Here is a 14780-nt window from a genome sequence, read left to right as displayed (position 1 = left end):
TGGGGGCTACTCTTCGCTGCGGTGCGCGGGCCTGTCATTGCGGTGGCTTCTCTTGTTGCGGAGCACAGGCACACGGGCTCAGTAGTTGTGGCGCACGGGCTCTAGAGCACAGGCTCAGTAGCTGTGGCGCACGGGCTTAGTTGCTCCGCGGCATGTGGGATCTTCCCAGACCAGGGCTCGAACTTGTGTCTCCTGGGTTGGCAGGTGGATTCTTAACCACTGCGCCACCAGGGAAGCCCTAAATCCTAGCTTTTTAGAGCTGAGGATGCCAGCTGGGTTCACTGACATTGGGCCGCTGCCAACTCAGCTTGCTTCCCATGGGCCCTGCCGGCCCCGGGCAGTTCCGCAGGGTCCGGTGTCACCAGCTTGCACCACGGAGTCCCAAACTCATGTGACAGCATGTTGGGTGAAAGGGCCACAGATCGGGTGTGTGGCTCCACACCTGCCAGCGAACTTTTCCAAAGAGTGCCGAGAACAGCCTTCAGTGGTTTGAAAGATGTCAGGGGCATGCGTGCGGACCAGCTTCCTCGGGCAGCAGGGCTACAGGTGAGAAGCGCCAGCAGAAGCTCATCTTGGCGTTTCCCAAGAATTATTTCCTTCCTCGACAGAGCAAGAGGGGCGAAGGGAGAGGCCGAAGGCAGGGTGAGTTCTTAAGGAAAGAGGAGGTGGGCCCCAGCTCTTCTCCCTGCCCCCGGGGATACTGTGCTTCTCCTGACCAGATGACCATTCTGCTACAACAGAGGGATGCACGCTTTGGGCCATCAACCAGAGTGGGCATTTTCCAAAGAAATCATTTCATTCTGCATGAAAAGCTGCAACCCTGGCTTGGCAAGTTCAACCTGCATAAATGACAAAGCTGCACAAAGCCGCTGTATTACTAGTAGCTGCTAAATTCTCCACCCGAATACGAGTTGTCCTTTCCTTTGATCTCTGGACAAAATCTTGGGGAGGCAGCCTCAGGCGATGTATTTGAGTATCTGCAGGTGTTACACAAGGTGAAAAGACACCAGTTTGGAGGGGAAATCATTCTTTCCCGGCCCCAGCTTCCTCACTCCCGTGTGGCCCAGGGATGGGAGGCTCTGTCCTCTGGGTTGGGTTAGAACACACAGCCCCCTTTTTCTCAGTATCAGATGTTGTGAGGGTCTGAGTAATTATAATAAGGTGCCCTCTCTTCTTTGCACCAATAACACAGCCCCATTGTACACGAGCTCACAGTGGTCTCAGGTCAATGCATGGATAAAAGACAAGTAAGTGATTTGATAACGTTGTTTGATAAAACGTGTTTTTCCAGGGACTTCCCTGGCGGTCCAGTGGTTAAGACTCTGTGCTTCCACTGCAGGCGGCAAGGGTTCGACCCCTGGTCAGGGAACTAAGATCCCATATGCCGCGGGGCGCGGCCAAAATGTAAAAAAAACTAAAACAACAAAAAAGTGTTTTCCCAAACACTTTGGAAAGCTGCTGGTTTGCTCAGAAGTTTAACATTCATCTACCCTACCATCAGATAGCCATTCCACTCCTAGGCACCGACCCACAACAAATGACCACGAATGTACAGAAAAAGCCTTAGACGAGAACGTTCAGAGCAGCTGCCCTCATCAGAGCCAAAACCTGGCACAGCCCAGGTGTCAGTTGACAGGTGAACAAACTGTGGTCCATCCACACACGGAATACACTCAGCAACAAAAGGAATGGACCACTGAGGAGTGCAGGACGGTGGCCGGTCTCGGAGCGAACTGAGGGAAAAAGCCAGACACAAAGGTGCACGTGCAGAATAAGACCGAGCCTGTGAGGTTCTAGGACGGCAGCGTCCCTGTAGGGATGAAAACAGAGCAACGGTCACTTCTGCCCGGGGCGGGGGAGGGGCGACGGGGTCATCGTAACTGGCAGAATTGTATACATTTACCATCTGGGCAGTCCACTGGTGGAAAGACACACGACCGCGCTGTAAGTAAACTATACCCCAGTCTAAAAGTTACTCAAAGTAACCATACAACCATCTTACATAACTGAGATGACAATTACTCACAATTTTAGGACCCTGAGGCAACTTTGATGAAACACATTAATGAATACGTTTCCTGCCGGCCTTACCCACTGTGCATTCGTTGGAGGGGAAGTTTGCTGGACTTCTCGTGGGAAAACAGAAAGCGTGTTCCTTCCTCGTCTGACACATATTCACTTCCAGAATGTCCAACTTTCTAAGGTCAAATTATGCCATTCCGCAAATGCTTTGCATGAGTTCGGTTTTCCTGGGATATCGCCCCGCCCCGGGCAAGGCAGTTCTCCTTACTCTGCTTCCACAGCTCCCGTCCTTCCCCTTTTGTGACATTTGTCCCACCAGAGGGCAGCGACCCCGCTGGCTCTGCTCCACACCACCCCTAAGGGCCTAGCACAGAGCGCGGTATCTATTAAGGGCTGAATTGTGTTCCCCTAAACTTCACATGTTGGCGCCTCAACTCCCAGTACCTCCGAATGGGACTGTATTTGGAGGTAGGGACTTTGAAGAGGTCATTTTTTCCGAAGCTTTATTGAGGTATAACTGACATATATTTAGATATAATTGATATAGAACATATAATTGACATATAATGTACACCTTAATTGTACACTGTTGACTAAAACAATAAAAGAGACCATCAAAATGGGTTTATTTGGGAACGGCAAAAAATTGCAATTCGGGACGTGTAATCTATGGCTAACCATAGGCAAGTCTGGAGAACAAAGGAGGGAGAACTCTTGAGAAGGAGGAGATGGAAGGGGCTAGTCTGAGCAAAGAACCCATTGGTGGAAACTGGGAGTTTGACATGTAAGTGGTCTTTCATTGGCTGAGTTGTGACAGACACTTATTGGCTGGGCTGTTGTCGGGCGAGGAGAAATTCTTCCTCCTGCTGGGTAGTAAAGTAGTAACCTTCTTCTTTGTAGATGCAAGGTACTCTTTTTCCATTGGGTCCGCAATTAACGTAGTTCAGTAGGGCATGCTTGCTCCCTCTTCTGGCCTCCTGACTCTTTTTTTTTTTGGCCACACTGTGCGGCTTGTAGGATCTTAGTTCCCCGACCAGGGATTGAACCCAAGCCCTCTGCAGTGAAAGTGCGAAGCCCTAACTACTGGACCGCCAGGGAATTCCCTCTGACTCCATTTTAAAGGGGGTTTCTCTTTCTTAATTTTTACAACATTAAGGTGTACAGTGTGATGATTTCACACACATACATATTGCAAGCCATAATAAGGTTAGATAATACATCCTTCACCTCACATAATCACCATTTTGTTGTTATGGTGAAAACAGTTAAGATCTACTCTTAGCAACCTGCACGTACACAATACTTGCTAACTATAGTCACTGAGCTGTACATTAGATTCCTGGGACTTATCTACCATATAACTGGAAGTTTGTACCCTTTAACCAACAGCTCCCCATTTCCCCCAAGCCCAGCCTCTGGCAACCACCATTCTACTCTGTTTCTATGAGTTTGATGATTTTTTTTTGGTTAATATTTATTTATTTACTTACTTACTTAGGCTGCACTGGGTCTTAGTTGCGGCATGCGAGATCTTTGTTGCCACATGCGGACTTCTTAGTTGCGGCGTGCACGCGGGATCTAGTTCCCCGACGAGGGATTAAACCCAGGCCCGCTGCATTGGGAGCACAGAGTCTTATGCACTGGACCACCAGGGAAGTCCCAAGTTTGATGATTTTGGATTCCACATATAAGTGATATCATACAGTACTGTATTTCTCTTTCTCTGACTTATTTCAGTTAGCAAAATGTCCTCCAGATTCATTCACGTTATTGCAACTGGCAGAATGGCCTTCTTTTCTATGGCTGAATAATATTTCATTATATGTATATTGCAAATATCACATTTTCTTTATCCACTCATCCACTGATGAACACTTAGGTTGTTTCCATGTCTTGGCTATTGTAAAAATGCTGCAGGGAACATGGTGCAGATAGCGCTTCAAGATAATGATTTCAATTCCTTTGTATACACAGAAGCGGCATTGCTGGATCACATTGCAGTTCTATTTTCAACTTTTTGAGGAACCAGGAGGTAATTAAGTTTTAAAGAGGTCATATGGGTTGGCCTTAATCCAGTCTGACTGGCGTCCTTATCAGAAGAGGAGATGAGGACACAGAGGGACCACCACGTGAGCACAGGGAAAAGACGGCTGTCTGCAGGCCAAGGAGAGACCAGCTCTGCACACACCTTGATCTTGGACTTCCAACTTCCAGAACTGTAAGAGAATAAATGTCTATTGTTTAAGCCCTCAGTCTGAGTGCTTTGTTATGGCACCTCTAGAAAACTAATCCAGCACTGACTGGGCCTTCAACAAATATTTCTTAAATTAAAATTAGGTTGAAAAAGAAGAGCTAACAAGATTCTCTTTTAATCACAATGTTTTGCATCTATCTACTGTGTCTTAAAAGATCCTAAGGCAGTTTTAAATCCGAACGCAAAGAAGTCTTTTAAAATTCCCAAGACCTGTAAGATTAAAAACAATACTCCTGGGAATTTCATCTATTTCTGGGATAAAACCAGTCAAGCGTCTTTTTGTCACAGTGACTGCAGACCGCTAACGGGTATGGTACCCGATCATGCGGTCACGCAACAGGAGAAACGCTGGCCGAAGCCCCACTTTCGGCCTGGTCTCCCTAGACCCGCCATGCAGGTGGACAGGAGGCTGGCCCTGTGCCCCATCCCTGCGGGTGTCCTGGGCTGTGATGTGCATCACGTGGGGTGGTGTCACGTGAGGGGTGTATCGCGTGGGGCGTGGCCTGTAAGACGGAGGCCCTCGGCTTGTCTGCGGAAATTCAGGCGACAGAGGAACGGGCTGGACGACCCCGGGGGCAGCGGACAGGACGAGGGTCGGGCGGGTAGGCGGCCGGCAGAGGCCGAGGTGGGGCCGGAGCCGCACGGCTCTGTCAGAGCCCGACATTACGTCAGGCCTGCCCCGCATGACCCAGCAGGGCCCGAAACCCGGCCCGTGACGTGTATCCAGTGCGTTCATGCGGTACTCTCCACTTGTGAGGGCGGGGCAGTCCTCCAAATTAAGAATTACAGAAAAGTGAATGATCCGCGAACTTCTGGTGATTTAAACGGAGAAGTATAACCAGTTTCGAGAGTTGTTTGGGGGAGCAAAATTTAAAACAGCCGAGGGCTTCCCTGCTGGCGCAGTGGTTGAGAGTCCACCTGCCGATGCAGGGAACGCGGGTTCGTGCCCCGGTCCGGGAAGATCCCACATGCCGCGGAGCGGCTGGGCCCGTGGGCCATGGCCGCTGAGCCTGCGCGTCCGGAGCCTGTGCTCCGCAACGGGAGAGGCCACGGCAGTGAGAGGCCCGCGTACCGCAAAAAAAAATAAAACAGCCGAGACGCCCTTCCCTTCCGCACCTCCTCGTACGAGTCCCGCCCTCATGTCGCCTCTGACCTATCACGAGCCACCCCTCACACGAGTCCCGCCCCCGATGTCGCCCCCAGCCCATGCTGCGGCGCGTGCGCACCACACCGCCTTCCCGCTTCCCCGCCCCCGGGGCGCCCACTCCGACCCTTGACCTCTCCCGGACTTTCCCGCGTCTCCGAGTCCCGCCTCCCGGCACACGAGCCCCGCCCCCTCCCCGGGCCTATCCCGCGTCGCGCCGTGCAGCAGCCCCGCCCCTCCCCGCCCTCTTCCCGGGCCTATCCCGCGTCGCGCCGCGCACCAGCCCCGCCCCCGCCCCGCGCAGGGGTTGGCGCACGGCTGTGACGTCACGGGCAGGCGAGGCGCGGCCGCGGAGCTGCGCCGCTGCGGGCCGCGGCCATGCCCAAGCGGGGCTGCCCCTTCGCGGATGCGGCCCCGCTGCAGCTCAAGGTGCGTGTGGGCCGGAGGGAGCTGAGTCGCGGCGTGTGCGCCGAGCGCCTCACGCGGGAAATCTTCGGTGAGTGAGGGGTAGCGGGGTCGGGCAGGCGGTTTCCGCAGGCCGCGCGCCCTGGAGCCGGGGGCCGGGGCCAGCCGCCCGGCCGGGTTTGGGAGCAGCAATTTGGGCGCTGTGAATGCGCCCGCGTCCACGAGCTGTCCGCGCCCTCCACCTTCCCGAAACAGGCGGCCTCCGCCTGGGGCCGAGGCGTGGCTCTGTCCTTTGGGAATGCTGGACTCGCGCAGGAGCCAGCCCTTGTCTGACCAGCCCAGCGAGAGGCAGGGGAGTGGGATGTCCCTGTGGAATAAGCCGGTAGAAGCACCCGTTCTGACCCGAGAGGCGTTTGTGGAGCGCGCCTTCCTTGCCAGGCGCTGCGGCTGCGGGAGACCCTGCCTTGCTGTCTACTTGGGGGGCCAGCCAGAGAAGGACTCTCCAGAAGTCATCAGGGCAGGCACGGGTCGCTGCAGGACCACCTGCAGGCTGTCAGAGGTCTCGTGGAGGAACAGGGTCGAAGGCGAATCCTTCAGGGTTAGGCAGGCAGAGAGGGAGAGGAAGGGAATTCCAGGCAGAGGGAACAACCTATGCAAAAGCCGGGAAGCCGGAGAGTGCTGTCCGGTTCATTGTGGCTGGAGTGTCCAGTTCCAGAGATGTAAGGACACTGGCTTCTTCATGCAGGTTTTTGGGCGCATTGATATTATTGATCATCGCTTTGGTGGGGTTAATACCCTGGGGTAACTACAGAGTGGAATTTACCTTAACTAGTGGCTGGAGGCACGAGGTTTGTGCGTGTGGAAGAGTCAGATGGTTACCTGGGTGTCTGTGACTGAGTGGTGCTGCCGTGCACTAGGGATGTGGGGAAGCGCCTAGCCTGGGGAGACCCTGCTTCTCTTTGTCCTGCTGCTCCCCACCCCGCTGCCCCCATCAGCAGCTGCTGTGCCCTTTCTTTTCTTGCACATGCGGGGTTGCAAATGCAAATGCCTTTCGAGGCCGTGCAGGTGATAAAAATGAGTGAAGCTGTGAGTACTGTGGCCAGACTGCAAGTGTTATCCTCTCAGGACCTTCAAAAAATGTAAACACTGCAGACAGAAGAATTAAAAATAAATGGGGGCTAAGTCAGTCTAGCTCTTGACCACGATGTTCTGGAGCATTTGCAGGGGCTTGTCCTTCGCAGGGCCCCGTCACAGAGGGAGTGCGAGGCTCCCTGGGCATCTAAGAAGGGCAGGACATAGGCCAGCGTGAGCTCGTGTGTAATGAATTCCAAGCCTGAACCCTGGTCTCTTTATCTTGAACGGACCACAGGCCCTTGAAGGCAAGTCTTAGCCTCACCACATGACCTCCCCCGAGTCCCACCCTATTATAAGTGGGGGTGGGGGGGGTTGGAGGAGGAGGAACTGGGTGTGACGGGGCTGTCATCAGCCACTCCATTTGAGTTACCCAGCTGTGTGTTTCTGTCGGTTTCACTTGGCACCAACAGCTTCTAAGGTCTCCACCCCGGCTCTGTTGGGACAGGGCAGAACACCACAAACAAAGCATTTCTGGGGCTGGCGCCTGGCATTTGACCTTGTGAAAGCCCCCAGTGCCCTGATGGAAAGCCACTGCTCTGGTTGCTGAGAAACCACCTCAGCTCTGGGGTCAGGGGGTGGGGGGGGTATCCAGGGCCCACAGAGGTTTGGAAAGTTCTGGGGTACCTTGTTCGGAGCTGGTTGCTGCCACGCCTTCTGCTAGCAGCTCTGTGGTAAGTGAAGGGGTGCGTGCTGGCCTGGGGTGTGGGCTCAGCTCTGAGTCTCTGGCTGTGCGTTAGTTAGCACTCCACAGCGCAGAGCTTCGTCTGCTGGACAAAGCCGGCTTGTGGGTGCTGGGGAGGAGACGAACGGCAAGGAGGTGAGGCCACACGCGTGGAAAATGAGCAGAGTGATAGCACAGGGAGCCCAGGTGGGGCTGCAGGGTCCAGAACCTCCCTGGTGGAGGTGGCCGCTGAGCCCGGGCAGGAGGTCAGGGTGGGACCCAGCTCACCAGGGAGCAGCGTGCTCTGGGGTGGCTGGGTAACCAGAGGCCCGGCCACGCGCAGCTCGAGGGACGAGGTGGCCATGCAGGTGCTTCCGTGCTGCAGCGGTATAAGCGGGGAAATGGTTGCCTCCGCAGAAAAGACCACGCAGCTCCTCTTCCGCGGGGCCCAGGCCTGCATGGACCCCGCGTGGGAGGAAGGCTGCGCCATCGTCGACACCCCGGAGTCCCCGAAGCCTGGCCCCACAGAAGCCCCTCGGGCCGCGCACGGGCAGATGCTGATCGGGCCCGACGGCCGACTGACCAGGAGTCGAGCCCAGGCCTCCGAAGCTGGTGAGTGAGGCCCACGGCAGGCGCTTCCCAGCTGTGTGCTAAGGACCTGGGCTGGAGGGGGCCGGGCCCGAGTCTGACAGTATGAACGGGGCGAGGGCCTGCAGGCTCCTGACATTAGGCTCTGCTGTCACCACCATCCACGTCTGGTAGCTGCAGACAGCTTCTAGCTGTTGGATCAGAAAGGAACAGAGACCCCTCTGGGTGACCCTTCTGGGTGTCCTGCCTGCTTTCCACCTGAAGCTCTCCCACAGAGTCCCACCTGGCTGGGTGGGAAAAGCCCGTTCGGGTCCCTGTGCAGCGTGGTGTGCGTCTCAGACTGTCACCTGTGTCGCTGGTTAAAAACTCTCCCGCCCCCGGGTCTGGGTGGGGCAAAGGGACCCCTGTGTTAACCCGTGATGCAGGGACCACGCTTTGAGACGCAGCTGTGAGACACACAAGGGACGAAGGCCTAGCGACTCCTGATGCAGCGGTCAGGAGAAGGGCTGACCCTTAGGTACCGACATTTGGGTGGTGGGAATTGTAGGTGGGAGTCACGGAAGCCCGCTGGGATCTCTCCCTGGTGAACGGGGCTGGGTGCCATGCTTATGCACAGGTTATCGTCTTAGGACCTAGTGGCCAGTCAGGCGCAGGAGGGAGGGTGGCCCCCAGCCCCGGCGCTCCAGGTCCCCTTCGGGCTGATGGGTGTCTCTTCCCCACAGACCCAGCCATGGCGGCGTCGGGAGCCTGCTCGTCGTGCGTGCGGGCTGTGGACGGGAAGGCGGCGTGCGGCCAGTGCGAGCGGGCCCTGTGCGGGCGCTGCGTGCGCACCTGCTGCGGCTGTGGGGCAGTGGCCTGCGCCCTGTGTGCCCTCGTGGAGTGAGTGCGGGCCCTGTCGGGGAGTGGGGGCGGCAGGCCCATCCCACATTGCCCGGTGGGACGATGTGATGCCAGTAAATGCTTTGCTCAGCTTGAGTTTTTCCAAGACCTTGAGATCCTTTCTGGAGGAAGTCCAGACCTTGTAGGTCAGCTCTGCGCTGTCTGTGGTCTGTCCCAGACCATTTGTGCTCTAGTCCTTTGAGCCCTGCCATCAGGAAGCCTCACGTGGCCTTCCTGTGTAGCGCGCTCATTAGCAGAGGACACCTGACAGGTGAGGGCAGAAAACAAGCGTTCGTCTGTGGCTTGGGTGAGCGTGTCCGCCACAGCCGGTGGGCCCCATCCCTGCCCGGGAGGTTTCGGGCGTTATCCTCGTCCCAGCGCCACTCCCGGCTGACGGGTGGGGATGGGCAGTGCCCCGTAAGAAAAGTTCTGCAGATCTCAAACCAGTTTAGTCCCAATGGCCTTTAAAACCAACTCACCCCGCCACCGCCAAAAAAAACCAACCCCAACCGTGGAAAGTTAAAAACACGCCTCCCGAGAGGTGGGTTGCTCCACGGTTGGGACGCGCTGGACAGAAGGACGGAGGCCAGGCGTGGGCCTCCCGTGCTGGCCAGTTCAGGGGTCAGGTGCTGGGCGAGTCATGAGTGTGGAAGACTCTTTCTATTGATTTTGCCAACTCGGTTTTTCTTTTCTTCCTATTTATATGTAAGCTGAGACGGGCAGGGCCTTGCCAGTGGCTTTTCCCTGGAGGGGGAGCTGAGCACAGCACAAGGGCCAGCTGAGGGGCCGGGTGGGCGCCCCACCTACTGGCAGCTGCTTCCCTCCCCGGGGCCGTCCGCATCCTCAGGGACTCCGTGGCAGCCTCCCCCGCCCCTGCTGTCTGCTGCCTGGCCCCCAAGCGCCCGCAGAGCCCGCCGCGCACCTGCCTGTTTCTCGGGCCCCGGCGGGTGGGGCTCTCTGACCCGGGTGAGAAACAGACGACACGTTCGGGGTCCCCTCTGGAGGCCACGCCTCAGGCCTCCGAGCTTCAGCGCCACCCTGGAAGCGGGCATCCTGCCTGCACCTGGTGGCTGCCTCGTCCCCAGGGTCAGGCACGGCCGCGGGTGGGGCATCGCCACCAGGAGCTGGAGCCAAGCTCCTAGCCCTGGACGTGGACCCTTTGCCGCTGCACCTCAGGCGTGCTGCCGTCTCCTTTCAGCATGTCTCCCGACGCGTGTCCCCTGCCATTCGCTGAGTTGCCATGTCCCTACCCTACCTGAGCTGCTGCCCCTGTGAGCCATCCGGGGCCAGTCAACCCTACTGCACACCTGGCCGCCGTGAGACCTGGGCTGAGCCCCGGGGGCTCCTTAGCTGTCAGTCCGTGAGGGCGGCTCCAGCAAGCACCCCAGACGTTTACCCTCGTGCTCGAGGCAGATACCTGTCGGGGGGGGCTGGTTCTAGGGAGGCCGCGGGGGTCTGCTCCTGGAGTCCCGCACTCTGCGGGTTCCGTGCTCCAGCCTCTCCCCGGGCCCTCGAACCGCCCCCCTCTGCGGGTGTCCTTCTCCAAGGACCCGGCCCTGTGGGCCCGGCCCCCTGCGGCAGTGGGGCCTCTCCTTAACTGGTTCTGTCTGGGCCAACGGCCCCGCCTCCAGATAAAGTCAAGGGACCAGGTGGGGTCGGCAGCTCCCGTGGAACTCAGCCCTAATGCCAGCTCCTCTCCCCCAACCTCGCGCTGTCGCAGCTGCAGTGACCTCCACGAGAAAGTGCTGTGCGCCAGCTGCGCCATGTTCGAGGCCTGAGGCCAGGAGAGGACGGCAGCCCTGCCTGGACGACCTCGCCGCCGTCCACGCTGAGGGACTGGGGGGAGGGGCGGGAAGGGACAGCCTTTCTACTTTGTATTTTTTTCTCCTGACCACAGAAGAGAATAAACCCTTTATATTTGGACAAGAGGACTCACTCGTCAGCACCCCTGGGGCCCGTGGTCTGCCCGGCTCCCACCTGGCAGCGCCCTGAGCTCCATGCCAGGTGCTGCCAATCGCCCCGTTGACAGGTGGGGACACTGAAGTCCAGAGCGTGTGAGCCCAGGTGGGGCTCCAGTGCCCCTCGGGGGTGGGGCCGCGTCCCAGGCTGTCCCTGAAATGCCACTGTCATGCGCCGCTGTCTGGGTGGCCGGGCCCCGGGTGACCTGCCTGTCAGTTCCGTCTGGGTGGTGCAGCCCGTGTGGCCCGAGGGAGGGGAGTGGACGAGAGGGGGAAGGGAGGGGCGCAGCCCTGCGCGGGGCCTCCTCACCTGGGTCTCGGGCCCGGTTCCCACGCGCGGGGTCCTTGCAGCGCCGTGGGCCCAGGCCCTCAGGGTGAATCCGTGGGTAGTCAGTCCCAGCCCCTCCAAGAAACCCTGGAGGAGAAGAGAGGTTCTTTGGGGTGGGCAGCGGGGGCACCCACTGTTGGTGGGTCAAGTGACTGACTCTTGGAGGGGGCTGGGCCAGGCTGGGGTTTGCCCCCAAGTGCAGAGCCTAGGACCCCTGAAGCAGGAGCGGGGGTGGGCCACAGGGAGGCATGAGGTCTTGGGGGCGGCTGCAAGTGACCCCATGGGTCTTCCTGAGCTGAGAACATTCAGAGGCCTCTCCGGCTCGGCCGTGTGAGAGCAGCACGAGCCCTCATCGTGGGGTCACCTCCTCTCTCCTGGCTTCCTGTAGAGGCCCTGGGCCTCCGTCCCAGTGTCCACCTGCAGACCACGACCCCAGTGAGCATGTGAAGAGATGCTCAGGGAAACACAGCTCAGTTACACAGGAGATGCTGCCTCACACCCGGCAGGGGGCTGCTGTCCAACAGAGAACAAGTGCTGGCGGGGCCGTGCGGACCCGGGAGCCCTGTGCGCTGCTGTGGGGATGCAGGGTGACGCGGCCTCTGGAGCAGAATGGCTGTTCCTCAGAGACTGAAAAGTAGAGCTCACGTGGCCTGGCGACCCCACTCCTGGCAAATACCCAGCAGGGATTCGAGCAGATGTCTGTACGCCTGTGTTCATCGCAATAGCGTCTACAAGAGTAAAAATGTGGAAACAAACCACCTGTCCACGAAGGGATGAATGGATAAGCAAATCGTGGTCCATCCATACGATGGAATATGATTTGGCCTTAAAAAGGAAGGAGATCCTGACGCAGACTGCAGCACGGATGGACCTTGAGGACGTCAGGCCGGGTGAAGTAGCCAGTCACAAAGGACAGGTCCTGTGTGATTCCACTCCTGTGAGGTCCTTAGAGCCGTGGGGTTCACGGAGACAGACAGGGGAAGGGTGGGGCCGGGGGAGGGGCAGTGAGTGTTGAACGGGAGCAGAGTTAGTTTGTGAAGATGAAAAGTTCTGGAGACGATGGTGGTGCTGGTGCCACAGCCACGTAAATGCATTTAATGCCACTGAACTGGCCACTTGAAAATGGTTAAAGCGGTAAGTTTTACATATATTCTACCAAGTAAGAATATTTAAAATGTTAAAAAGACAGTTGTTGAAAGCAAAACTAATAATGTGTGTTGGGGATTTTGAACATGTGGAAACAAAAGTGACCACAGCACGGAGACGGCAAGTGGAGGTGTGTGTTCTGAGGACCGTGCGTGTGAAGGGCTGAATTTCACTCCAAGGCAGGCTGCTGAGTGAGTTATGGACTGACATCCGACAGGCCGTGGCTACAGTCGTTCCTTCGGGAGAGATTTGTTCTAAGTTCCACATAGGATCCTGGAACAGAAAAGGAACATCAGTGAGAGAGTTGGTAAAATCGAAATAAGCCAATAAAAGAGAGAAAATGGGGGACTTCCCTGGTCGTCCAGGGGTGAAGAATCCGCCTTCCAATACAGGGGACGTGGGTTCGATCCCTGGTCAGGGAACTAAGATCCCACATGCTGAGGAGGAACTAAGCCTGCGCGCCACAACTCTGGCGCTCGCGTCTCAACAAGAGAGCCCACGTGCTGCAACCTACGGGGCCCACGCGCCCTGGAGCCCGAGTGCCACAACCGGAGAGAGAAAACCCACACGCCACAACTGGAGAGAAGCCCACGTGCCGCAACTAAGACCTGACGTGGCCAAAAACATGAAGAAAAATGTTTTTAAAAAGATAAAATGGGTTGATAAAAAGTAGTTATTTAATCCAAAATGAGGGTGAAAAAGAGGAAGGAAGGCACAAAGAACTAAAGGGACGCACAGGGGAACAGCAAGGCGACGTTTAAGCTCAGCCACGTCTAGATCCCACTCCTGTACGTGACCTAAGCACCCCCGAGGGGTGGAGACCCACAGATCGTCAAAACAACAGTTGAGACCCAGCCAACTCTGTTGTCTGCAACAAATTCACCTTGAGTATGAAGACACAAGCAAATTCAAAGGGACAGGGTAGACTATCTGTTGAATGATGACCCGTCTTTGAGCAGACATCCCCGGAGTGGCATTTACTGGGAGGCAGACCCCGCCCCTATGCCGTCCCGACACCCCAGCCTGGCTGGCCCCTTGCTGGGAGCTGCCGACCTACCCGCAGCCCCCAGGGCCTCCAGCACCCAGCCATGCCTGCTGAAACGTGGGCACTACAGGTGCTAAAGGCACTTCTGTTCCTGTCTTGCTGTCCCTCCGGAGGCCCGGCCTGCTGCTTGGAAGGGCCGGGTGCGACATGGCAGGGCGTTCGGCCCCCGTGCAGGCCAGGCCGTGGGACCTCCACCCTGCTGGTCCTCGCTGCCCCAGGCCGCTGTTCACCAGGCCCCTCCGGCTCTGCTCTGGCCCTGCGGCCGGGACCGGATAGCGCCCAGGAGTTTCCTCCCCGAAGTGCCGGTCTCCCTGCACCCCTACCACTCCGCCCCGAGGCGCCTGCGCAGCCCCACCTCCGCGGAGGCCGGGAGGCTCTGGGGTCTCCGGCCTCGGCTCATTCCTTCTCGGCCCCACCCACCCGGATGGGACACACCATCAGGGTAAGTTTGTGCTCATGTCCATGCCCATGACCTTGAAGCCTGTCCCAGGCCAAGGAACGTCCCTAAGGCCATCACCCGCATCCCCCAGTTATCCCCCAACCATCCCCCCATCATCAGCCAGGGAGGCCCCACGAGAAAGCGCAGCTCGTGCCCCTCCGCCCGGCCAGCTGGCCGCCACCCCCCCCCCCAACATGCCCCAGCTCCAGCTTCAGAGGCACCTCCCGGTTTTCCACACCACATCTGGCGCTTTGGGGTACCGTTTGCTCGAAGTTCGAGGATAATGGAAAGGTACTGCTGTAGGTTCTGGTGTCTACAATATACATTTTTTTTCCTTTTTTTATGTGTTAAAATACACACCTCTTCAAGACCCTGCCTTCAGCTCTTTGGGGTATATGTGTACCCAGGAGTGGAACTGCTGGGTCACGTGGTAGTTCTGTTTTTATCTTTTTGAGGAACTTCCATACTGTTTTCCAGAGGCTGAGCCATTTTACATTCCTACCCACAGCGCACAGGCTTCCAATTTGAAGGACGTTTTTACGTATCTGAAATCTGGATCCAAAGCATCATCTAGCAGGTAACATTTGGTGTGTTTGTGGTTTCCAAAAAAGCTGTGGGAGCCTGTCAAAACTGAGCCATCAGGCACCGCCCAGAGAGGCACCCGCAGGCCTGACTGACCCCACCCACCTCATGCTCCGCGCAGGCGCCCCTTCCAGCAGAAGGGGCAGCCACCCCGCCCCAAGGAATGTCTCGTCGGGGTCACGGGCCCCGGAGCCC

At 57.4% G+C, this 14780-nt stretch overlaps 1 protein-coding gene across 1 annotated transcript; it reads left to right on the top strand.

Moving 5' to 3' along the window:
* The first annotated feature begins 5754 nt into the window (after nucleotides 1-5754).
* SIVA1 (SIVA1 apoptosis inducing factor) lies at nucleotides 5755-10865 on the top strand. The gene is made up of 4 exons (XM_065872355.1): nucleotides 5755-5916; nucleotides 8038-8232; nucleotides 8931-9087; nucleotides 10808-10865. The coding sequence occupies exons 1-4, from the start codon at nucleotides 5799-5801 to the stop codon at nucleotides 10863-10865; spliced, it is 528 nt and encodes a 175-aa protein (XP_065728427.1). The 5' UTR covers nucleotides 5755-5798.
* The last annotated feature ends 3915 nt before the right edge of the window (nucleotides 10866-14780 follow it).

Source organism: Phocoena phocoena, chromosome 2 (assembly GCF_963924675.1).
Source record: "Phocoena phocoena chromosome 2, mPhoPho1.1, whole genome shotgun sequence".
Taxonomy (NCBI): Eukaryota; Metazoa; Chordata; class Mammalia; order Artiodactyla; family Phocoenidae; genus Phocoena; species Phocoena phocoena.
The sequence above is the reverse complement of the archived record's forward strand: the minus strand, read 5'-3'. Positions and strand labels throughout refer to the sequence as shown.